Source organism: Xyrauchen texanus, chromosome 32, assembly GCF_025860055.1.
Source record: "Xyrauchen texanus isolate HMW12.3.18 chromosome 32, RBS_HiC_50CHRs, whole genome shotgun sequence".
Classification (NCBI taxonomy): domain Eukaryota; kingdom Metazoa; phylum Chordata; class Actinopteri; order Cypriniformes; family Catostomidae; genus Xyrauchen; species Xyrauchen texanus.
In genome coordinates this window covers 28,463,464-28,488,195 of record NC_068307.1, presented here as the reverse complement: position 1 = coordinate 28,488,195, position 24,732 = coordinate 28,463,464, and the positions used below count along the sequence as shown (strand labels likewise).

The 24,732-nt window shown below is 43.8% G+C and overlaps 1 protein-coding gene across 4 annotated transcripts in view; it reads left to right on the top strand.

Annotated features, from left to right (window-relative positions):
• The window catches only part of LOC127626108 (interleukin-1 receptor accessory protein-like 1-B), a 399,289-nt gene that overhangs the window by 165,217 nt on the left and 209,340 nt on the right, over positions 1-24,732 (top strand). For all 4 annotated transcript variants that reach the window (XM_052101674.1, XM_052101672.1, XM_052101673.1 and 1 more), the window contains exons 4-5: positions 15,528-15,714; positions 17,615-17,768. In XM_052101674.1, the coding sequence (XP_051957634.1) occupies positions 15,528-15,714; positions 17,615-17,768 (341 nt within the window). The remainder of the gene's footprint in view (positions 1-15,527; positions 15,715-17,614; positions 17,769-24,732) is intronic.

The window sequence follows — 24,732 nt, the reverse complement described above, 5'->3', positions numbered from 1 at the left end:
GGCTGGGTCTGCCTCCTCCCGGGACAGCGCTTGCAGGTTCACTACCTGATCTCGGAAGGGTGTGGTAGGAACCTTGGGCACATAGCCCGGTCACAGTCTTAGGATCACAGACGTATCCGCCGGACCGAACTCCAGGCAAGTGTCACTGACAGAGAACGCTTGCAGGTCCCCGACCCTCTTGATAGAGGCGAGCGCGATCAGCAGGGCCGTCTTAAGAGAGAGGGCCCTGAGTCCAATTGATTCAAGCAGCTTGAAGGGAGGTCTCTGGAGTCCTGCCAAGACTACTGAGAGATCCCAGGAGGGAACTAGGCCTGGCCGGGAGGGATTCAACCTCCGGGCGCCTCTCAGGAACCTGTGGATCAGGTCGTGCTTACCAAAAGACTTGCCGTCTACAGGATCGAGGTGGGCGGCAATGGCGGCAACATACACCTTGAGGGTGGACGGGGACAGCCTCCTGTCCAGCCTCCTGTCCAGCCTCTCCTGTAGGAACAGGAGCACTGACTTGATCACGCATCTCTGCGGGTCTTCAGTTCGGGAAGAACACCAATCTGCGAACAAGCGCCACTTTAGGGCGTAAAGGTGCCTGGTAGAGGGGGCTCTGGCTTGGTTGATTGTATTCACAACGGTCACCGGTAAGCCGGCTAGCTCTTCCGCATCCCATCCAGGGACCAGACGTGGAGGTTCCAGAGGTCTGGGCGCGGGTGCCAGAGCGTGCCCCGTCCCTGAGAGAGGAGGTCCTTTCTCAGGGGAATTCGCCAGGGAGGAGCTGTCGCGAGAAGTCTGAGTTCCGAGAACCAAGTCCGAGTGGGCCACTAACGTGACATGCTCCTCGTCCTCCCTGACCTTGCACAGCACCGGTGCACACGGCCCGCTGCACACGGCACACCACCCAGACCGGGAGGCGTCGGTTGTGACCAAAATGCGTCGGGACACCTGCTGCAGGGGCACTCCTGCCCGTAAAAAGCAGAGGTCTGTCCAGGGTCAGAGTGTTTTGAGGCAGGTGGGGGTGCACACACCCCACAGTGCACACACCCCACGATCTCTCACCTGCACCTGAAGCTTGTTCCCACATTCATCAACCTCACAGTATTTATGCTCCACTCCCCCGTCACTCCTTGTCTGGTCACAACTACGATCACAGACTCACTTACCTGCTTCTTCCTGGAGACTCTCTGTTATATCCCTAACTCACCTCTCCAACGAAGTCCTGTTCCTAGCTCTACTCCTCCTTATTCCAGTTCCGGTTTCCTCGCTATTCAGTGTACTGCAGTCATCACCCAGGTTTCCTTGCTATTCAGCGAACTGCAGTCATCACCCAGGTTTCCTCGCTATTCAGCAAACTGCAGTCATCACCCAGGTTTCCTCGCTATTCAGCGAACTGCAGTCATCACCCAGGTTTACTCGCTATTCAGCGGACTGCATCCATCACCCAGGTTTCCTCGCTATTCTGCGAACTGCAGTCATCACCCAGGTTTCCTCGCTATTCAGCGAACTGCATTCATCACCCAGGTTTACTCGCTATCCATCGAACCGCAGTCATCTCCCAGGTTTACCCATTCCCCTATATCCCTCAATAAACTACACCTCCGGGTTTTACACTACCATCGAGTCTGAGTTTCTGTTACAGAAGACCAGACCAACAAGACATCATGAACCCGGCAGGACCCAATCCCTCTGCACCTCCATTAGCTGCCAGCGCTTCTGCTATTCCTTCGCCTGGGTATTCATGACACCCGTGGCCAACCCAGCGCCCGGAGTGGCGGAGTACTGCAGTGGTTTTTTAACCCAGTGTTCTTTGGCAATTGAGATGCAAGCACATCGTTTTTCCACAGACCGTTCTAAGGTGGCCTTTGTGATTTCCTTGTTAACAGGACAAGTGCTACAATAGGCTCAACCACTCTGGGATACGAATAGCCCTGTGACCCAATCCTTTGACAGTTTCACGCAACACTACAGGGAAGTTTTTGGGTTTCCTGCAGGGGATACTTCGCTCGGTGAGCAACTATTTAATCTCCGTCAATGAAAAGGATCTATCAACGAGTACGCCCTGAAATTCCGCACACTAGCAGCCCCCAGCGGATGGAATGAGTCTGCACTCCTCACCATCTATAGCCTGGGGTTGGAACCTTGACTGCGCTTACACCTCTCCTCGTTTGATGACACTATGGGTCTTGAACGCTTCATCCAACTCTCTATCCGGGTGGCTAATTGGATGAGGTCTTGTCTTGTGGAGCTACCTGTCCTGCCTCATCCTCCAGCTACCGCTAAACCACACCCTTCTCGTTCCTATGAGCCTGACAGTGATGTCATACAGCTGGACACCTACCGCCTGTCCCCAGCAGAGCGCCAACACCGGTTGACCCAGAGGTTGTGCCTGTACTGTGGTAAAGAGGGACACAGGATCTCAGTGTGTCCCATTCGACCTCCTCGCCCTATGGTGAGTCACTTACACACTCCGAGAGTCTGCTCCTCTCCACTCTTAACTAGTGTTTTGCTTACTGCCTCTGATCTCTCTTTCTCAGTATCTGCACTCCTTGACTCTGGGTCAGCCGGCAACTTCATCTCTGACGCCCTGCAAACCCCCCCCTACAGATCCAAACCATAAATGGAAAGTCCCTAGGTAGGAGGTATATCCGTCACTGGGTCGGACCCATCAAGCTTCATACTGGGTGCCTGCACACAGAGGAGATCACCTTCCTGGTACTCGACAATTCCACTACTGATATCATCCTAGGCCGACCCTGGCTCATTCGTCATTCCCCTGTCATCTGCTGGTCATCAGGTGATGTTCTGAAGTGGGGAGCCCAATGCTTCCCCACCTGCTTTCCTGAACTTCCTATTCTTCAGCGCCTTCCTACTACCAAAGAACCCCTGGTCAGCTTGAACTCCACCACGATTGAGAGCCCGACCAGCTCACAATCCGTAGGGTTCTCCTCCTACTACTCACACTTCAAGGATGTTTTCTGCCCCCTTCAGGCCTCACGGTTACCACCTCACCGACCCTGGGACTGCGCCATCGACCTCTTTCCAGGCGAACTGCTGCCCAGAGGTAAGATCTACCCCCTCTCAATCCCAGAACAAACCGCCATGAAAGAATACATCAAGGAGGCTCTAACCCAGGGGTTCATCTGTCCTTCCACTTCCCCTGCTGCCTCAAGCTTTTTCTTCATGGCTAAGAAGGATGGAGGCCTACGCCCCTGCATTGATTATCGCTCCCTCAACAAGATCACAGTAAAGTACCGGTATCCGCTTCCCCTCGTACCTTCTGCCCTGGAACTGTTGAGAGGTGCAACAATCTTCACGAAGCTAGATCTACGCAGCGCCTATAACCTCATTCGCATCCGAAGGGGGGACGAATGGAAAACAGCTTTCATTACCCCAGCTGGCCACTATGAGTACCGGGTGATGCCGTATGGCCTGGTCAATGCCCCATCAGTATTCCAAGGTTTCATGAACGAGGTTTTCCGGGAGTACCTCAATCAGTTCGTCATTGTCTACATTGACGGTATCCTTGTGTTTTCTGCCAATGAATCCGTCCATCGTCAGCACGTTAAGCTAGTACTGGGTAAGCTGATGGATCACCAACTCTACCTCAAAGCCGAGAAATGCTCCTTTCATCTGAGGACCCTCCAATTTCTCGGGTACCACATCAGTCCAGAGGGTATCCAGATGGATGAGGGCAAGGTGGAAGCGGTGCAAACCTGGCCCACGGCCACTGCGGTTAAGGAGCTCCAACGCTTCCTGGGTTTCTCCAACTTCTACCGCCGGTTCATTGAGAACTTCAACTCCCTCTCCTCTCCGTTGACATCACTCCTGAGGTCCAAGCCCAAATCCCTTGCCTGGTCCCCCTCGGCCTCCCTGGCATTCCAAGGACTTAAGGTAGCTTTCACTATGGCACCCCTTCTCTATCACCCTGATCCTGACAAACCATTCCTGGTTGAAGTAGATGCCTCCACCACCGGCGTGGGAGCTGTCCTCTCCCAGCAGCAAGGAAAACCAGCCAAACTCCATCCGTGCGCCTACTTCTCCAAGAAACTCAACCCTGCGGAACTCAATTATGACATCGGCTTCTGGCTATTAAGTTGGCCTTAGAGGAGTGGCGGCATTGGCTCGAGGGCGCAAAACACCCTTTCCTAGTGCTTACCGACCATAAGAACCTGGAGTATCTCCGTGAGGCTTGCCGCCTAAACCCTCGACAAGCTCGTTTGGCACTCTTCTTCTCCCGCTTTGTCTTCTCCATCACCTATCACCCCAGTGACAAGAATGTTAGAGCTGATGCTCTCTTCCGTCTCTATGCTCCAGAGGAGACCCAAGAGGTCCTAGACACCGTTCTCTCTCTCGACATCATAATCAGTCCCATTCAATGGTCTCTGGACGAGGACATCGCGGAAGCAACTACCACTGACCCAGCTCCTCCAAATTGTCCCGCAGATAAGACCTATGTCCCCTCTTCCCTACGTTTAACCATCATCGACTCCGTACACTCCTCCTTGGGCACTGGTCATCCGGGGAGTAATCGAACTCTCTCCCTACTCCAGGACCAATTCTGGTGGCCATGCATGGAATAAGACGTCTGTAGATTCCTACAATGATGCGTTGAATGTGCCATCTCCCGTACCCCGCGCCGACTTCCTGCTGGCAAACTCCTTCCTCTGCCCGTACCTCGTCGCCCCTAGTCCCATCTGGGAGTGGATTTCATTACGGATCTACCCTCTTCCGAGGGTTATACCTGCGTCCTGGTCACAGTGGAACGTTTCTCCAAGGCCTGCAAACTTCTCCCTCTCAAAAGACTCCCCACCACCCTAGAGACTGCGGAGGCCCTCTTCAATCAGGTTTTCCGCAACTACGGAATTCCTGAAGACATCATTTCCGACCGTGGACCCCAGTTTATCTCCAGAGTCTGGAAGGCTTTCTTCTCTCTCCTCGGAGTAACCATCAGTCTCACCTCAGGTTATCATCCACAGAGTAATGGGCAGGCCGAAAGGAAGATCCAAGAGATCGGTCGTTTCCTCAGGACCTTCTGTCACCACCGTCAAGGTCGCTGGGCCCGTTTCCAACCTTGGGCAGAATACGCTCAGAATTCCCTTCGTCAGTCCTCCACCAAACTTACCCCTTTCCAATGTGTTCTGGGTTACCAACCTCCGTTATTCCCATGGTCCGGTGAACCTTCTGAGCTGCCAGCGGTCGATCACTGGTTCAAGGAGAGTGAAGGGGTTTGGGATTTGGCTCACCACCACCTGCTACAAGCAGTACGCCACCAAAAGGGTTCTGCTGACACCTGGATAGCACCCACTCCGACCTACCTTCCAGGACAAAAGGTGTGGCTATCCACAAGAGACATCAGACTGTGTCTTCCCTGCAAAAAGTTATTCCGGCCTACGCAGTCCGAGACATTTTGGACTCCCGTCGCCGCAGAGGTCGCCTGGAATATCTTATCGATTGGGAGGAGTACGGCCCAGAGGAGAGATCTTGGGTTCCCTCTCCCACTTCTATGATACCCACCCTGATCGTCCGGCCCCTCGTGGCCGTGGGCGCCCTCACCACCAGGTCACACGCCCCTCTGGAGCTGCTCCTGGAGGGGGGGTAATGTCACAGTCCCCCCTGATACTCACAGTGCACACACCCCACAATCTCTCTCTCCCGAATTCTAATCACCTGCACCTGAAGCTTGTTCCCACATTCATCAACTTCACAGTATTTATGCTCCACTCCCCCGTCACTCCTTGTCTGGTCACAACTACGATCACAGACTCACTTACCTGCTTCTTTCTGGAGACTCTCCATTATATCCCTAACTCGCCTCTCCAACAAAGTCCTGTTCCTAGCTCTACTCCTCCTTCTTCCAGTTCCGGTTTCCTCGCTATTCAGTGTACTGCAGTCATCACCCAGGTTTCCTCGCTATTCAGTGTACTGCAGTCATCACCCAGGTTTCCTCGCTATTCAGCGAACTGCAGTCATCACCCAGGTTTCCTCGCTATTCAGCGAACTGCAGTCATCACCCAGGTTTCCTCGCTATTCAGCGAACTGCAGTCATCACCCAGGTTTCCTCGCTATTCAGAGAACTGCAGTCATCACCCAGGTTTCCTCGCGATTCAGCGAACTGCAGTCATCACCCAGGTTTACTCGCTATATTTTCCCCTATAACCTTCAATAAACTACACCTCCGGGTTTTACACTACCATCGAGTCTGAGTATCAGTTACAATAGTAAAGATTTCTTGAAGACTTTGTCACATTTGATCTTGCATAGTTCATGGTTTTCATGTAAAGGGCAACATTATTTTTGTTGTTAATGCGATGCGATGCGTGGTCCAATAGTGCAAGTGTGAAGCGATCGTCTGTGTTCTGCGACTGCTATCGGGTCTTTGGAGAACATATAACATGCAAGGGCAGCTGGTGGAGTTTCTGGTGCCCGTTAGATGGTGCCCCCTGGAGTGCCCTACACAGACTGTTTAATATGCGTGTAGGGAGTGGCGGTATTGTGTGGGTTTTATTTATTTATTTATTTTTTTATTTAACAGGGACCATACAGTCAAACATAGTTACAATACAAAGCCTGTAACTCATGCGCAGCATATAGAGTTTATAGCTAATGCTAATTTTCAACTCTTGTCCCTGGTTGGGCATTTTTAAGTACATTATAAAACCAATACATAAAAATACAAAATATTCACATTTCTTTAAACACATGCACACACACACACACACACACACACACACACACACACAGAACGACAGACTGACACACACACAGACAGACAGACAGACAGACAGACAGACAGACAGACACACACACACACACACAGAAAAATAACAATAGTTAAAAATGGTTAGTTTTGGTTTGCCTTTAGCCACAACTTAATCCTGGAAGTGAACTTTTTCAAGTCATATATGACCTTAATGTCAGATGGTAACGAATTCCAGAGTCTGCTGCTCTTAACAGAAAAGGCTGTCTGTGCGCAGCTTGTCCAACAGTATGGTATTGTACAGTTATGATTTGTGCTGCTTCTGGTAACTCTTTTGCTGTTCTGTATTTGAATAAATTTACTAAGTGGCTCAGGTGCTAATATTATTAATACACTTGAAAATTAATCTTAAAAAACATAAATTACTGAAGCTTTCAAAGCTTAATATATTATATTTCTCGAGAATTCTGTAGAATTACAACACTCGTCTACATCATTCACAGCCATGATCTGTTCCCAATTTAACTTATTAAGTTCTCTTTCAAACTGCACAGTTTTAGCTTCAGGAATGATAAATGTTAATTTATCACAACCAGATTTGCCAAAATACTGTAGCCTCTTTCTAGTCAGTTTTCTAGCTGTCAGAATCATGTTGTGATCTGAGAGACCTATTATCAAATTGTACGTCCTTGTTATACATTCTGGTTTATTAGTAAAAGCCATATCAATAAGTGTTTTGGTCTGCCTTGTTATCCTAGTGGGCCCTTTAATCATTTGTATATAATGAAATTTTGTCATGATTGTTTTTAATTTTTGTTTACCATTTTTGTCAGACCAATTAATGTTAAAATCACCATACCATATAGTCTCATTATAAGAATCAAGTAGTTTAGCTACAAAACTTACTTCATCATAAAAAGTAATGTTATGAGAAGGTGGGTTATAAAGAACAACAATATTAAAATTCATTGTAGATGATAAAATTACATTCAAAGCTAAACATTCCAGAGGGGTTTTCAATTCAACTGTATGACATTTAAATGTATCTTTTATGTATATTAAAACGCCTCCCCCCTTGCCTACATCTCTGTCCTTTCTGAAACATTGATATCCAGCAATGTCTATCATATTAGTTGATACATTACTGTGAAGCCAGGATTTTGTTAAACAAAGATAATCCAAATTTGAGTTCCTAAGGTCTGATCCCTTTTGGAAATTAGGCTGCGAATGTTTAAGTGTCCACCCAATATACCTTTTGGTTTACACTTAACATCCCAGAGCACTCTAGCATGATTAACAGTTTGGAAAAATAGATATTGTTTTTGTTTTTGTTTTTGTACAGAGCGACTATCCGAGCCATTTGAGCGCCCACCAGTTGAGAAACACTCCTCTAGAACATGCATGCGCATTTATGATACCATTCTTGTCATATTATTTTGCCGAAATATGTTAATATTGAAATGATGTTGTTAAAACGTAATCTTGACAAATATTTTTAGACTTAACTCTCTCCATTCAAGCAGATGAGCTGAACTTGTATGGCTGATAAGACACTACCTGTGGATGTTGCAGTGTTAATCTCGTCAGCAAAATGACTGACGAAACTCTTTGTTGACAAAGGGATTTTTGATTTTGTCAACAATAGCAAAGGTGAGATGAAAAAGACGCACCATAACATACAATTTTCATTGAAAAAATACATGTGATGAATAAAAGATAACTCTGCGTTTGTTAATTAAATGAACTTAATTTCTTTGCCTAAAAATGCTAAACTAATCAGCTTAATACTGGAACGCTGTCACTACTGCCTTCATTAGCAGGTTTTATTGACCATTGACTGCATTTTTAGAGAAATCAATGGACTGGTCAGAGTTAGTCCTGGATGTCTGTCAGATTTTACTGGAGGCTCTCGGGGCTCACATGGAGATTAGGGGTTGTTCTCTTTTTCTCTAATGGCAGTTTAGAGTCAGACACTTCCGTAGCACTTTGGTTTATCATCCATAATTGTTGGTGAGTTGGTTCATTGTAACTATCGTCTTTGTACATCCCATTTGTATAATTTGTCATTTGAACATTAGAATGGTACATAAATGTAACAAAAGCTGAAAACAAGGACGTATGAACAGAGACAGCATCTGAGAGTCAGTGACGGCTTCACTTGCACACTTGAGTCACAATTCAAATTGTCTGAATGTCTTTGCATTAGATCAGAATTTCTCAACCTTTCGCCCACTGAGACCCACTTTTTTTGAATGCCAATCACACATGACAAGGTTGGCAGAATAATTAAATCAAATAATAGGTACTTAATTAAATCTTGAACAATTTCACAGTGACGACATCAGAACAGCTTAAATATGGGACAAATCGCATCCCATATTGATTCGATACGGGACGCATCATTTCATCTTTAAATACCGGATGATCTTTCTTTTATGGGATGGGTAGAAACCCTACTTGGGACTGTCGCTCTGAAATGATGATTTCCAGAGATTGAATTGCATTCAGACTAGCACAGTACTGCATAGAGCTAGTGCACGCAACGCTACTTAAAGAGACCTTGTCCAAAAAGAACGATTCGTAGCATTGAAGGATGATTGTGATTGCACAGCTCATAATTAACATCTGAGAAATGCAGCTTCTTACGGTTGTTTACGTAAACCTGGAGATATCAACACGATTGGACAATAGAGGTCACTGTTGCGACCCAGCAGACAAAGCCCCAGTAGTTGAGAAACCCTGCATTAGACAATAAAATATCAAATAATGAAATAGATGAAGACAATTCGTGTTTGTCAGTGTGTTGATTGTAATGTGCTGAACTCTACCTGTAGTTCCTCTGTTAGGACACCTGTGTGAACTATATACATCCACTGAAAATCAGTTCATTTAAAGTCATCATGAAAAGTTCATATTTTATTATCTAATGAAATTCCATTCACACAGTTAGAAGTGTAAATGAAATGTCCACAAGTGTCCAAATACTGTCCAATAGCACTGAAAGTAAACTGACCATTGGTGTGCTTTGAGAAGAAGACCACAACCTGCTAAAACTAACTAACAATATCTCATTCCATTATTTCACCACTGTTTTTCACCTCCCAGCTGGACGTGCCTGAGGAGGCCTCGGGGAAGACCCAGGAATAGGTGGAGAGATTACATCTCCACACTGGCCTGGGAACGCCTCGGGGTCCCCCAGTCAGAGCTGGTTAATGTGGCTCGGGATAGGGAAGTTTGGGGCCCCCTGCTGGAGCAGCTGCCCCCGCGACCCGACTTCGGATAAGCGGTTGAAGATGGATGGATGGATGGATGGATGGATGTTTTTCACCTTCATCCTTACTTGTACTTGTGAGCAATTTGACACTTTGTATTGCACTTCTCATGTAATTGCCTCCGTAGGATGAATCGCTTTTGCTGTATTCCTCATTTGTAAGTCGTGTTGGATAAAAGCATCAGCTAAATGAATAAATGTGAATGTAAATGAATACAGATCGAAGTGAAAGCTGAGAGACACACAGACAGTGGCATTCTGGGTAAGCTCTGTGGCTCCAGCGGTGTATTTTTAATCAGTCGGCCTCCACGCAATGACACATGAGTTATGCAGCGGTCAGAGACGTGTCTCACAGCACAGCCGACCTTCTTCTGGGTCATAAATAATGCAGCGCTCATAAAATACTGATTTGAAGTAACGCTGTAGCCTGTTGGCAGCACACACACACACACACACACACACACACACACACACACATAAACGTCACAATGCATCCGTACAATATCTGACACTGCACATGTGGGATTTAACACTTACATATGCTGTCTGAGCACTTAATTTCATTAATCATTTTTCCAAGAATGCTCATATTATTTCTCCGAAGGCCATTTCTCTGTTTTTAATTAAATAAATTCACCGAACTCTACATTAAACATGTGAAAGTTCTTGCGCAATGGGATTGATGGAACATAAGGGTATCCAATGCTGTGTGTTACAGTCCCTTACGTTCTGATGAAAGTCCCCGTGAGATTTGAGTTTTGTGTCATTTAGGTCATCTGCTGTATACGCTAGTGCACTCATAAAAGTACTATTGTAATGCATTTAACATTTACAGTCTTTCTCTTCTCTGGATCACAATATTCACAAGATATTTCAAGAAGTCTGTCACAGTGAAGTCTAAAGTTTCTCAGTGGGCAAAGCTGAAAGTATTGTTGAGGTCAAATGTGATGGTGAGGTCAAAAAAAGATGGGTGCCAAAAGTGAGTTTTAGTAGTGAATTATGTAACACAGTGAAGAGTGAACACAATAACCCAAAGCCCAACCCTAAACCTATCCGTCAGTGGAGTAAAACGGTCATCTTAGAGGGAAAACTCAACCTCTGAATCACACTCATCATTGTGTCAACATTGTCTTGTTCCCACGCGACCAGAACGGGGGTCTGAGACTGTCAGTCCCACCACAGGAGAACAGAAACACTTTTGAATTGTTGCAAAGATGTCTGATGGGAGATGGCACGTGTCAGTGACTCAGCAGAGCGGGATGATGTCAGGGTACCTGAACGTTCAGGAGCAGCATGTCCATTTCCTGTGTGCTCATATTGTGAAGAACGTAAAATGAGCATTTAAAAAACGTTTTTATAGAATGAAACAATCTCTTGTACAGATGAACTACTGTGTTTCAGGAGGAGGAAACTCTCTTCATCTCTGTCTGAACGTGAGGATCCTGCAGGCGTTCAGAGGGAATTACTGACCGTGTTTAATGATCGAAACTGATGCGTCTCTATTCCCACACAAGCGCTGCCTTCATCCTGCTAATTAACCGTGATACATTCTCCTTCAGGCTCCTTAATACTTCAAACAATGAATCAAACGTGATCATATGGTTTTGTCAAAAATGGCATTAATTATGAGCTGACCCACTTTTCATGAGATTGAAGGGAATGTGCTCATGTTGTGCCTTATGTTTGGATGAGTGTGGGATTGGGAGTAAATATAATATCTTTATCTAACAAACCCAAATGCTCAACGGCTGAAACACTGACTGTTTATTATTCATTATAATGACGATTCATTCAAAACAAATGATAACTATGAAGTTTCCTACATAAACCTCAATAATGAAATCTGTCACATGACCCACAAACGGATCTAATGCTTTAACACAGTGGATCTCAACTGGTTTTGCTTCCGGATCCAGATTTTACATATTGGCAACAATTTGTTTGTTGATCCAAATTTTATTTTAATTTGAGTTGTGTTGCATCGGCTATGCTGGATTCTGAATGTAGCTGTAGATTGTGAGTTCACAGGGCCGATGTCGCAGCTGCGTGTACAGTGTCACAAGATTTAAAATATGGCAGCATCATTTAAGAACATATGACCACATAGGTCTCGGAACGAGTCCCCTCGTGTATAACGATCACCTGTCGCTTGTTACAGCTCTCGTTAAATGTTGGATAGCGCTCTCCTCTTGCTCTTCCTCGAGAGACCCGTCTCTGTCCATGCGGGGATGTAAAGGATGGGGAAGCAGCTAATCGCACCACCACCGAGACGAGCCGCCATACTCGCACCCCAAATTTGAAAGCATTCATCGTGGTCAACAGCCCAAGATTGTGGACCATAATAAACATTAATAATATGATAATGGACTCTCAGAGGGCAGACGGCGCATCCACTGTTCGTTCACCAAGTCATTCATGTTTCATTGAAATGTTTTTGAATCACCTCAAATTTGAGTATAAAGTTAATCCCTAACCGAGATTTAAATCACAGTTTAAAGTAATGGAGCAACAGGATTAAAATAAATCTAGATTTACTGTGAAATTTAAACCCTGATTATTTTTAAACAAGATAAAGTTTGAACAGAATTATCAAATAAACCTTGAATTAATCTACATTTATGATTAATCCTTGTTGGTGCAACCCAGCGTGAATGTCTCTTGAATTAAACTGCAATAATTCACACATTACACCACATTATGTATTCTTGCAGAACCTGAACTTCATGTCGTCTGGCTGGTATTTCCTTTGACCTTGTGTAGTTTTTTTGATGGTTTTCCTGTCACACAACGTGTCCATGTTGATGTGTGTGTAATGCTTCTGCTAAGTGACAGCAACTAGATCAAACGGGAATTCTGCGTGTTGTTTCCGGGAGTTCCAGTACTCTAGGATCAGTCTCATTATGCTGACACGCGGCATCTCCAATTAGGCATTTTTTGAATCAGCTCCAGTGTGTTTAACTTCTCTTGTGGTGCCATCGGTTTGGTTCACGTAACGAGTGCAAATTGATGATTCCATTGTGTGTGTGTGTGTGTGTGTGTGGGGTGTACACTTTATAAAATATGCATTTCTCCTCACTGTATTAAATCAGCACTCGCTCTTGGAGCCCCTCTGTGGACATTTCATCTGCAAAATGGTGTTCTCACGTGCTCATATTCCCAACAACACTTACTGCTTTGTCCATTTGGGCAGTGTTTTACATTTCAGTAAACACAGACATATTCTTAGCAACAGAAAGGTCAACCTATTGTTGACACATGACATCAACCACAAAATATATGGGTAGGGATTTCTCTTTTAAAAATTTGTCTAATTAATATATATATATATATATATCATTAAAAACATATGTTGTATTTTTTTATTTCGTATAGTTCAACAGGTTTAAGTTGTAGATGATGTCTATATATCAATATTGCACTTTTAGTGACAAGATATGAGATCACATCGGCACAGTTGCGTTTGGCTCTTGAATGTTGTTTTGTCTTTTCTGTGTCTCTTCCTGTCTGACTGAATACATCAGCAGTGAGACCTGAATGACGAATTGAGTGAACACGAGACATTTAGACGGTGTTGAGGACAAAGACTCATCGTTATCCAGTGATCGGTCATTTGTCCTCAGGCGTGATCGCTCATTACCAGTGGGCAGCATTTACTTGAATATTTAACAGCACTCAACTCGAGGGAACTCATTTGCACATGAGTCTGATAATCTCACATCATGTTGAATTTACATCTTTAGCCTCATAAAAATGCCTCATAATCTGACAGAAAACTGAACTCCATCAACGCTTGCGTGCCTCCGATGCAGCTACAACACACTCGTTTGTGCTCCATACGACAACAACACAAATGAGGCTCTTGTTAGCAGTATTAGCAGAGTTGCAGTGCTGTGATTGATGAATAAAGTAGAATTACACATCATCAATACTTCAGTCTATTGATCTGTTGTCCAGTGATCAGTAAACCGCTGTGAGATAACAGGATCATCAGGTTCTGTTCATGTGCTGTCCTTACAGCAAAAAAAGAGGATGTGATAAATATTAAGAAATTGTTATGCTGATCATATCATTTGTAATCATTTTGTTTTCATTATTTTGGAGAATTTCCACCCGTGTTGTCAAACTTACAGAACCGTTAAAGAACGTAATCAGTTCAGGCAAGTCGTTTTCTGTGGCTTATATATGCGAATATGTGAAAACAAATGTTCAGCACCGTCTGAGAATATCGCATCTTCATCACTCTGGATTCATGTTGGATTTTTATCCTGTAGATGATGTCAGACTGGCCACGTACATCATTAATATTCAATCAAATGGTGCATAAAAACAATAGATTTCCTCAGCTGTTAGTAAAGCACTTGATGCAAGAGTGGGGTTATTATTTTATATTGACGCTATGAGAAAGTTTTTCTCTTGATTTGAGATGAATAATGCATGTAATCTTTTCTATAAACATGCTCAATAATAATGCTTCTCAACTGGTTTTACTTTGGACATCAAGAGGTGACCCAACAGTACCAGAATTGTACCAACATAAACAAAAATGTCCTTTAAAATAAAACATTTGAATTTATTACATTAATGTAAAACTGCACAGGGTCAACAATATGTACATTTCTGAACATGACAGACTGAACAGGAACGTTTTGTTCACATCTGTCTAATTTGAAGAGCTTATAGCAAGTGACGGATGAATTTGTGTTAAAATACTGTAGAGTTTGATTGAACACACGACCTTTGTCATCTATAGGACCATCAATAGACTCAATAGAGAAAACCCTTCCCCTCCCTTTTCAAAGTCTATGGATTTTGCTATCACAATTATAAGGTTCAAATGTATTTTATTATTTGTTTTTAGCATTTGTTCCTGATTTCCATGAACTGAGATACACTTTTTTGAGTTTTTGAGAACTGCTATTTTTGAAACGTAATGTGAACCAAACTCTGATTTTGTTTACCTAAATACCTTGTATGTAAATTAGATGTGTTTAAGTGCTATATAATAACTTGCATTAATTCAACAGCTGGTCAAACCACAGAGAAGTAATAACTCTTTTCTTAAGAATAAATCAGAGGATAACACGGTCAAATCTGTGTTGAAGGATTTTAATCATTTTTTTCATTCTGTTGTTTCATTGGCTGTTGTACGCGTCAGCACATTCGGTCTCTCTCAGTTCTGCATTGTGTTTGTTTCTGCTGTTCGGGGAGTTGTTTTCCAATAAATCCAATTGTGATGGTAAGAGGCGTCCTCTGAGAGCGCCAGTCAAACAAACCTGAAAAATGGGCTGCTGCTCTGGAGCTCATATTTCTGCTGATTTCACATGTCCTGAACCGAAGACCAACAAAGAAACAATAGCTGAGAATGATGTCAAAACGTGAACAGACCCTTAAACTGAGCATTTATCAGTCATGTAAAGATTCATTTCAAGAACAAAGGGAATATTTGAGATGTTAAACAAGCTGTAATGTGAACGAGAGAATCGGAATAACATAGAATGACCTTTTCAGTGTGATTAAAGTGGCAGTATTTACTGGGTTGTGCTGATAATGTTGATCTTGTGTGTTTCGCAGGAATTCGACGTACTGTATGAAAGTGTCGATGTCTCTCACGGTGGCGGAGAATGACACGAGTCCCTGTTACAACTCCAAGATGAGATACTTTGAGAAAGGCGAGTTGAGTAAAAGCAAAGACATTCTGTGTCCAGACATTGACGACTACATACAGCCGGGAAAAGAGCCAGACATCACCTGGTACAAGGTAGCATCATCTCCTCTACACACTGGATGTTACTGTTGAATTGATTTACTGATGCTCAGTGTTCGGGTAATGTCCTTGGGGTACAGTTTTCAACTTTTTCTTTTTGTTAATGGTCACATTAAAACTGCCTTTGAAACTTTTTCCAGGCCTTCATCATGAATCTTTGGTACTCTTCAAATGTCTTTTATGTGTATGTTTCCTGTTTTAGTCTTGTCCCAGAATTTCAATATTAAACTATGAAAATACATAATACAAATACACATTATTATATGTTTCAAATTAAAATCATGTAACAAAGTATTCATTTCAATTATGTGTTGCGTATAGCGAAGCCAAAATACAACGTCCGCGCATACGGCAGTGGGGTCACGTGAGGTTAAACACAAAACAGAATTTGAGATGTGCTGGAAATGACACTGTGGTGGGAATTTTCATGTTTGAATGACATAAATCTCCACTGATGCATGTTCATACACTGCTGGACATTGTTAGTAGACAAATGAAATAAGTGAGGTTTCGGGGTCGTGTGGCCGAACTCTCACACAGGTTAGGTCTTGTTTTTGTTGCCTGTTGCGTGCATCGCGTGGCGTTTGCGTCGCAATGTACACTCAGGTTTCGTTTAATGTGAGAATGCATGGCATCGCTTTGCTACGCATTCTCTTGTCTTGTTTGTCGGTTGCCGTGGGCGTATATTGCCTTATTGCCTTGGCAATGTGCTTTCATGCCATTCGGGTGTGTTGTTTTTTTTGTTTCTGTATCGCCGCGTGTCTCTCTGTCTTAAGTCATACCTCGCCTCCTTGTTTGCTTATTATTAGTTCATTTGCCTCACTTGATTTTTCCCTATTTTAGTCTCCTCATGTTTGCTGTCCAGTGCCAGTTTGTCTTGTTTCCAGTCATGTTTTTCAGTCGGTCCTGTGTATTTCTTTGTTTTATTCTAGTCAGTCTGTCCGTCTGTCTAGTTTCCTGTCCTATTAATCCCTACCCGATCTGGTCTGTCCTGTCCCCGCTGCCTTCTGCCCCAGCCCTGGATTACATTTCCTCCGGGGTAGTTGATGTTTATTGTTTCCCCCCCTTGTGGGAGATTTATGTTGGGTTTTTGTGTTTTATTTCACATTAAATAAACCTTTATTTTTCACTCTTTGTGTCCTGAGCCTCTCTATTCCTGACAGTATATATTTATATAAAACTGAATTTGTTCTAGTCCATACACATTTGCATGTGTTGCCATTTTTACAAATTGGAAATGTATTTGTACTGTGCTGTACATGATCACATGTATTTTGGTCAAAAGCAATATATTTCTTTGCCATATGGGATGAACTTTTCATCTGTCTTACTGAGGCAAATCAGAATGAGAGAATAAGTGCAAGAAAGAATGATAGAGAAATAGAGAGAGAAATGAAGTGTCCTGCTGTCCATCAGACGAGTTATGACAGAATTTGTGACTGATTCATCATTAGATGAGTATTAAATGAAACCTCTGCAGCTCTTCTTTAGTTTCCTGCTGTTTTGAAATTAAATATACATCATTACACTGCTCATTTGTGCATTAAACTTATCAATGCAAACTTCTAGTTCTCTTGATTCTGCAGGTTCAAGAACTTCAACACAAACACATGATGCTCATGTTATAATTCATACATCATAATCTCACAGTTTACTGACTTGATAATGAACTCATTTACTCACCAACTTGGGAATTAATAAGAGCAAATACTTGATTTACAGGCATTTTAGATGCTGCATTTTACAGTTGATGTCAAAACACTATCAATATGAAATTTGAACGCAACTGTCTGTTGGCATCATTGAAAGCTGCCTACTTGAAGTCAATTCATTTAGATTTTATTACAATAAAAATTGTACAGACATATTACAGCACGTGTGTTTATGGATGTAGGAATGCCGGCCGAAACAGTGGAGACAAAGCATCGTCAGAAAAGCAGATTTACTCTCCATTCAAGACGTGCGGGAAGATGACATTGGGAATTACACGTGTGAATTACAGTTCGGGACTTTTGTGGTGAGGAGAACGACTGAACTCTCCGTCACAGGTAAGACGAGCTCTTTAAAACCTTCTGACAACTGTGCTTGATTGTGTTATTTATTGAGTTTTAATGTCAAACATGTCCCTTCTGATAAACCTGCTTGAGGTGGTTAGACTGGTTTGGTTTGATTGTCTTAGAAAGGGTTTGGGCATTTGTCAGCTGGAGGAGGTGGTAGACGTGTTAAACCAGCAGAATGCCAGCTTGGTTAGTAGCAGTTAGCAGTTAGATCAGCGAAATAAAACTAAAAACAACTAAGGCTGGTTTAAGCTGTTTTTTGTTTGTTTGTTTGTCTGATGTGAATCCCTCATAATGAGTTGTGTCGTTTTCACTGATCGTGTGTGTTGAATAGAGTTGTGTCAGTGATGACATCACAGCAGCTTCTCCTCACAGTCAGTTTTATAATCGATTTGGCAGCATAACGACAATAGATCTGATCCTGCGCACGACTGCAGTGTCTGTGTGACCTTCAGTTTGACTCTCATCTTTAACTGCTCGAGGAAGAGATTGTTCACAGCTGGAAATGCCGTTACGAGTGTGAACTTGGCTGACCTTCAGAAATCCACCAACAGATAGCAGTGACTAATAGAGGACGTGTTTCAATCACCGTTTCAGGTTTGAGTGAACACACATCCTAGACTTCTTGATGCTGAGTCTGTCCTGAATTTGTCTATCAGTGAAGGCAAAGCATCTTCAGAAAAGTCAATTTACCCTCCATTAAAGCTGTGCAGGGAGATTACATTGGGAATTATACAAGAATTTGCACAATGATCATGAATCCTGAATCCAAACTGTCATACTTCCTCCATAATAAACTCACAATGACAGGACGTAAAGTTTCTGATAACCCAGTTGTTGTCACTGACCTGTGAAGTGTTTTTATCTGTCTGAAGCCAAAAGTTCAGAGCAAATCGTTTATTATTTTTAGTTTCAATACATGTAAAAGTTATTGTGTGTTTTCATAGTTCAATCAGTTATTTTACATCAGAAGATCAAGGAACATTTGATATGATCCGCTTTTACACAATTAGCAAACAATGAGGAAATATTTATGACCATCATGTCAAGAATGTGACACAATGTCAGCGCTGTCGGTTTGAGATGTTGCATCAGTTTTAGAAGGTTCTTTATGTTTCTCTTGTCCTGTGGAGAAAATGTCATCTGTAGCCTTCTGCAGGTGGTTGATCTTTTGTCAGTCAAGCCCAATATTGACTGTTGTCTAATTCACAACCTGCTGAGTTAAAACCAACGGGGGAAAAACATTTACACAGTGAGTGAGAAAAGAAAATGAATGTGAATGTAAACACGATCAGCGGAGTCCGGGTTCTGTGCTAACAAAGAGTGTGTGAATGGAAAGAAAGTCTTAGCAGGTGAAATTATTCAGGTGACAAATGAAAGCTCTCATATCTCCCCCTCTCGCACAAATAAGTGCGGAGAATGCCCCTGGGTGCTTCGACAGCGCGCATTGAGTGCTAAAAGAGTATATTTCTCCCTAAAAGAGTAACTCCGCCTTGTGAATCCCCACGGATCTCCCTTTCATCAGCATGCATGGCGCCCCGGTTGAGTTCTGGGATGTGTCAGGCGGCCAGCCTCAGAGCGGGTTCGACTGCTCATTCGGCGCTCAGGAGGAGGATGAGATCTCGATATCAGCATCGGAGAGCAGGCTGCTTCCGCCTTCGGGTGTAGTTACCCAGTCTGAGGCTGACGCCGAGCTGACGACCATACTTGCCAGGGCTGCCACGAATGTCGGGCTGAAGTGGAACCGTCCACCCTGCCCTGAACCCTTGCGGCTTGATGATTGCTTCCAGAGCTCGGAGCGCTGCTCACGGCCGTGCCTCACCCCCTTTCTTCCTGGAAGTGCATGAGGAGCTCAAGAAGTTGTGGCAGGCACCTTACATTGCCTGGACACCTTACATTGCCTGGATCTCTGAGCTCCTCCTCTATCACTACCCAAAGCGCCGCCACTGGGCAAAACCACCTGAGACTCCAGTCCAGGGCCTGTAGGTTGCCTCTATGGACTACAGTGCCGCTGGACAGGCCCCCTCCACCCTGCACACCATGGTTCTCTTGCAAGTGCATCAAGCCAAGGCACTGAGAGAACTGCACAAGGGTAGTTCTGACCTGGAATTGAGGCGACCGATCTTGCTCTCTGGGCGATGAAGGTCACGGCGTGGAATCTCGGGCAGGCGATGTCCACCTTGGTGGTCCAGGAGCACTACTTATGGCTCAAATTGGTCGAGATGAGGGAGGCTGACAAGGTATGGCCTATTCAGTGACACCCTCGAGGACTTTGAGCAACAGTTCTCAGTGGTCAGGAAGCAGACATTCAGCATATCCTGCCCCGCCGTGGATAAAGATCCCTTACCCCGTCTGCTCATCACCAGGGCGTCCCCCTGCGGCAATGGCACAGGCCAGCGGCCAAGCCCCTGTGTAGAGCCCCCTGCAGAACGCAGACTCACCCTGCCTCATGGCCCACCTCCAAGACCCAAGGAAGGCTTCTAGGCACCCCTGAGACAGGTGACCCAGGTACGTGGAGGTACTAACCCTAACCCGCTGCAGGCCTAGAGATGGTAAGCAGACCATTCCATTTCCCTTTGGAGGGTAGGGAGGATAATCCTTTGTTGCCTTTTCTTTTTTCGCCACATGCCTGAAATATTGTGGTACTCACATCCACCGATCGCTGGATACAGCACATTTATGGCAGGCATGATGCCGAAGAGGTCGGGCGGTTGTGATGGATTACGAGGATGGTTCCCTCCTCCCCTGTCACTGACTGGTCCTATGGTGGGTACCCTGAGGGAGGTAAGTGCTTCGGGGTCCGAGCCCCCTCAACGTGGTGCCGCCAACTCCTCCCCGCCAGCAGAGTTCACGAGACTGTGGGCCCTGGATGTCCTTCCTCCTTAGCCCTGTGGCAGGCGAATTTGCTGAGAAATTTGATGGTGACCCAGTACGTGTGCTAATAGGCCCTTTACTGGGATAGGTCCTTCACATGTGCTGGTTGCCTCTATGTAACCCTTTGTGATGTATCTTCCACGAGATGGTTACCCCATTGGTAAACCCACGTCTTCCTTGGGCAGAGTCCCTCCTAAGTCTCGAAAAAAGAATATGTGACATATTTCCACACAATTGCCTCCCCTTCGGACAGGCTGTGATCTCCATTGTTTCTTCCCCTTGGGAACGTGGACACTTATGGCCCCCAGCTGAACGATTTTCATTATTTCTGGGGAGAAAAAAGAAGAGAAGGGGCCGGCTGGGGTGGCCTGTCCCTATTATTTGCAGTCAACTTGTCCCTTAGGTGCGGGGGACCGTATGATGCTTTTATGAGCATGGAGTAGGTAACGTGGTGACTAGGTGCGCTGGCTACAAGGCACGTAATGGTTTGCCCGTCTCACGCCACCAGTCCATGTAACACAGCTAGTTGTCAGTTAGTTGTGGCATTTCATACAGGGACCCCTAGTGTCACTACATCGACACAACATAGAGTGAGTGACAGATAGGGAATGTCCTGGTTACTTTCATGACCTCCATTCCCTGATGGATGGAATGAGACATTGTGCTCCTCCTACCAAAAACTGAACTGCCCGCTGAAATGGCCGGGGACCTGTCTCGGCTCCTCAGCACAAAACCTGAAAGAGTGGTTGCGAGCCTGCTTATTTTATACCCGTATGTCCGGGGGAGTGGCATGCAAATTCCACTCGCCAATTCCCATTGGCCTTTTCTTAAAGATCAGAGGTGTTTGGGGCTCCCAAGGGCAACCCCTAGTGCCACGACATCGACGCAAGGTCTTGTTCCCTCCATCGGGGAACAGAGGTTACGAAAGTAACCAGGACATTTTCTGGAGGGATGGTCTTCAGTTAAAATCATGAAGATGCTCAGATCTGAGTCAGTGTCATTATTATGTGAAGAAGACTGGAGAAATTACAGTGAAATATATTTATTTATTTATTTTCCATTTTAAAACACTATCTGGTATCCCGGTTTAATGTGCAGATATGACTATAAGTAAACCATTCACAGGTTGATTTCCCACACTGACACTAAAAAATAATTAATTTGTTTGTTTGAATGACTCGACCAGCCCAACACAGCAAATATTGGCTCGACCAATGGCATGAGTTTGAGGTGGGAATATCTGTTTGAATGGCAGACAAGGGAAGTGTTCAGAAAAACCTGTATTGATGCATTTCCATTTGGTGACATTAGTGGTGAAACAAGGACACAATTAAGCTTAAAACTATCGTTGACCAGTTGATTGCCTGTATTTGTACAGTTTGTTGATACAGATATCGAGTAAAGTGGCTAGCGGCTCCAGAATACTGTTTGTGTTCATTTGTCAGTGTTTACAAAACAGCCAGATTAAATTCAATATGCATCACATATAGAAATGTCTTGTGTGGCTCCTATAGAACATCAGAGTTAGAGCTTCATACTGCTGCAGCTCTAATGAAAAGAAATGATTATACTTACTGAATTTGCGTCATGGTACAGAACCTTGCAGTTCTCAAAGAAAATTCTTCAAGTATGTTTCAGAATGAAGGAGTACATATAGATTCATTATTTCTCTTTGATAGGAAGATGAAAGTCTTTAGCCATTTAATAAATACTCTCTGGACTTCAGAAGATTCTTTAGTGATCATCTGCTCATGACTCATATTTCTGACTGCAACACAGAAGTTTGTTTTTTGTCTAAAATACATGATTGAATTGATGAGATTCATTTGACATTACTTTATAGCTAATGTTAATATTTTAATACTAAGCTGCGTATTCATATTCAGTCATATTTAGTCATATTCAGTAGTATTCAATTGTGTTCAGGACTAGAATATAGTATTGTTGAGTAGTGTTGTTTCATCGGGTTGATTATTGTAGGAAACTGTTATAATTGATTGAACTCATATTATTATAGTAGAATAATGCTGAAAGAATTAATAATGTAGGTAGGTTTGCTTCACACTCCGTCGCATGATTCTTTTCAATATACTATACTCATACATCTGTATATTCCTCCTAATGAAATGCAATCATACTGTATTATTATTATTTATTTAATGTTCTAAGAATTGAGATTTTTGCAGGAGAAATATTGATGTGGTAACAACTTACTCCTGCAGCTCTGAGTGTGTGCAGTTATATAAGAGTTCTGGACCGCACGCACGCACGCACGCACGCACGCGTGCAAAGATTCCCCCATTTACCCTTAACAGACTGTAGGGGCAAGTGCTGTTAGCAAGCACCTATTAAGGCCAGAACAGTACACGAGGGGGTGAGTGGCCAGCACCACACCCAACCGCCTTTGTCTCCCCAAGTGGTGATGTTTACACACCACACCAGGTACTCATTTTACCGACCTAGGGGAGGCCCGGGACCGGTTCAGATAACTGTCACTGGTGTTGGCCATGAGCAGGAATCAAACTCAGGTTGCCAGGTTCGTAGCGCAGCGCGCTAACCGCTACACTACCACACACACACACACACACACACACACACACACACACACACACACACACACACACACACACACACACACACACACACACACACACACACACACACACACACACACACACACACACACACACACACACACACACACACACACACACACACACACACACGTTGTGTTTCCATGTTTTATGGGGACTTTCCATAGACATAATGGTTTTTATACTGTACAAACTTTATATTCTATCCCCTAAACCTAACCCTACCCCTAAACCTAACCCTCACAGAAAACTTTCTGCATTTTTACATTTTCAAAAAACATAATTTAGTATGATTAATAAGCTGTTTTCCTCATGGGGACCGACAAAATGTCCCCACAAGGTCAAACATTTCGGGTTTTACTATCCTTATGGGGACATTTGGTCCCCACAAAGTGATAAATACACGCTCACACACACACACACACACACACACACACACACACACACACACACACACACACACACACACACACACACACACATCACACACATCACAAACACACACACATACTTTTGGTAGCTCTTCAAAAAAAATGTTTTATCATCTTGGTCTATTATTTGCTCAGAACTATAAAGATTATTATAAAAAGCAACTGCCCTTTTATGCATTTCAGCTGATCTGACAACAGAACCCCACTTTCAGAGGGCAAATTATGAATGTAACGCCTTTGGCCATTCTTTTTTATAAACCAAAAACAAAACTTGGATGGAACATCAATCTGCTCTTTATTCTCGAGTCGTGTTCTGACCAAAGCCCCTTGTGCTTTCATTCTGTATAAATCCGATAAAGCAGATATGTTTCAGATAAGAGACTCTATTTGGTCTTCATTGCCAGATGTCTGAATTAAATCTTGAACTTCTAAGAAATCATTTTCTAAACTCTTTATAGATTGAGTTAAATGTTTTGTGACATTTTGAGTATATTGTTGACATCATTTCTTAATTCACACTTTGCCAATATCCCACCATTCCTGTATAGAAACACAATTGACTTTTTCTTCTCTAAAATTATTCCAGTAAAACTCTAAAACTGTAAATCACTCAACAATGTTGTATTGAAATGCCAATAAGCACTGTTTCATTTGACAGAACTTAAAGTTATTGTACGTTCAACTAAACTATGGTCAGAAAAGCCCACTTGAACAATAGAACAATTAAATAAAACTAAAATAATACTTAAAACAATAAATTCTGTCCAATCATGAGTGTGTCCATGTATACTGTTTTACATTTATGTGCAAATTTCTCCATACATCACATAATTCATTTGTTTCTATCATTTGTATAAGCTTTCTGTATGAAGCCATATGCAGTTCAATATGATTCCTAGCGTTTCCTTCCCCGTTTGTCACTCGCTCGACGTTGTGTCGGTGAAGCGTCACTAGGGGTCTCTTTTGAGCGCCAAATATGACGTGCAGAGAAGGACAGTGGCTTTCTCCTTCTCTGCACGGCAGTGCAGTTTGCCGCTGGGTGCTTCGACAGCGAAG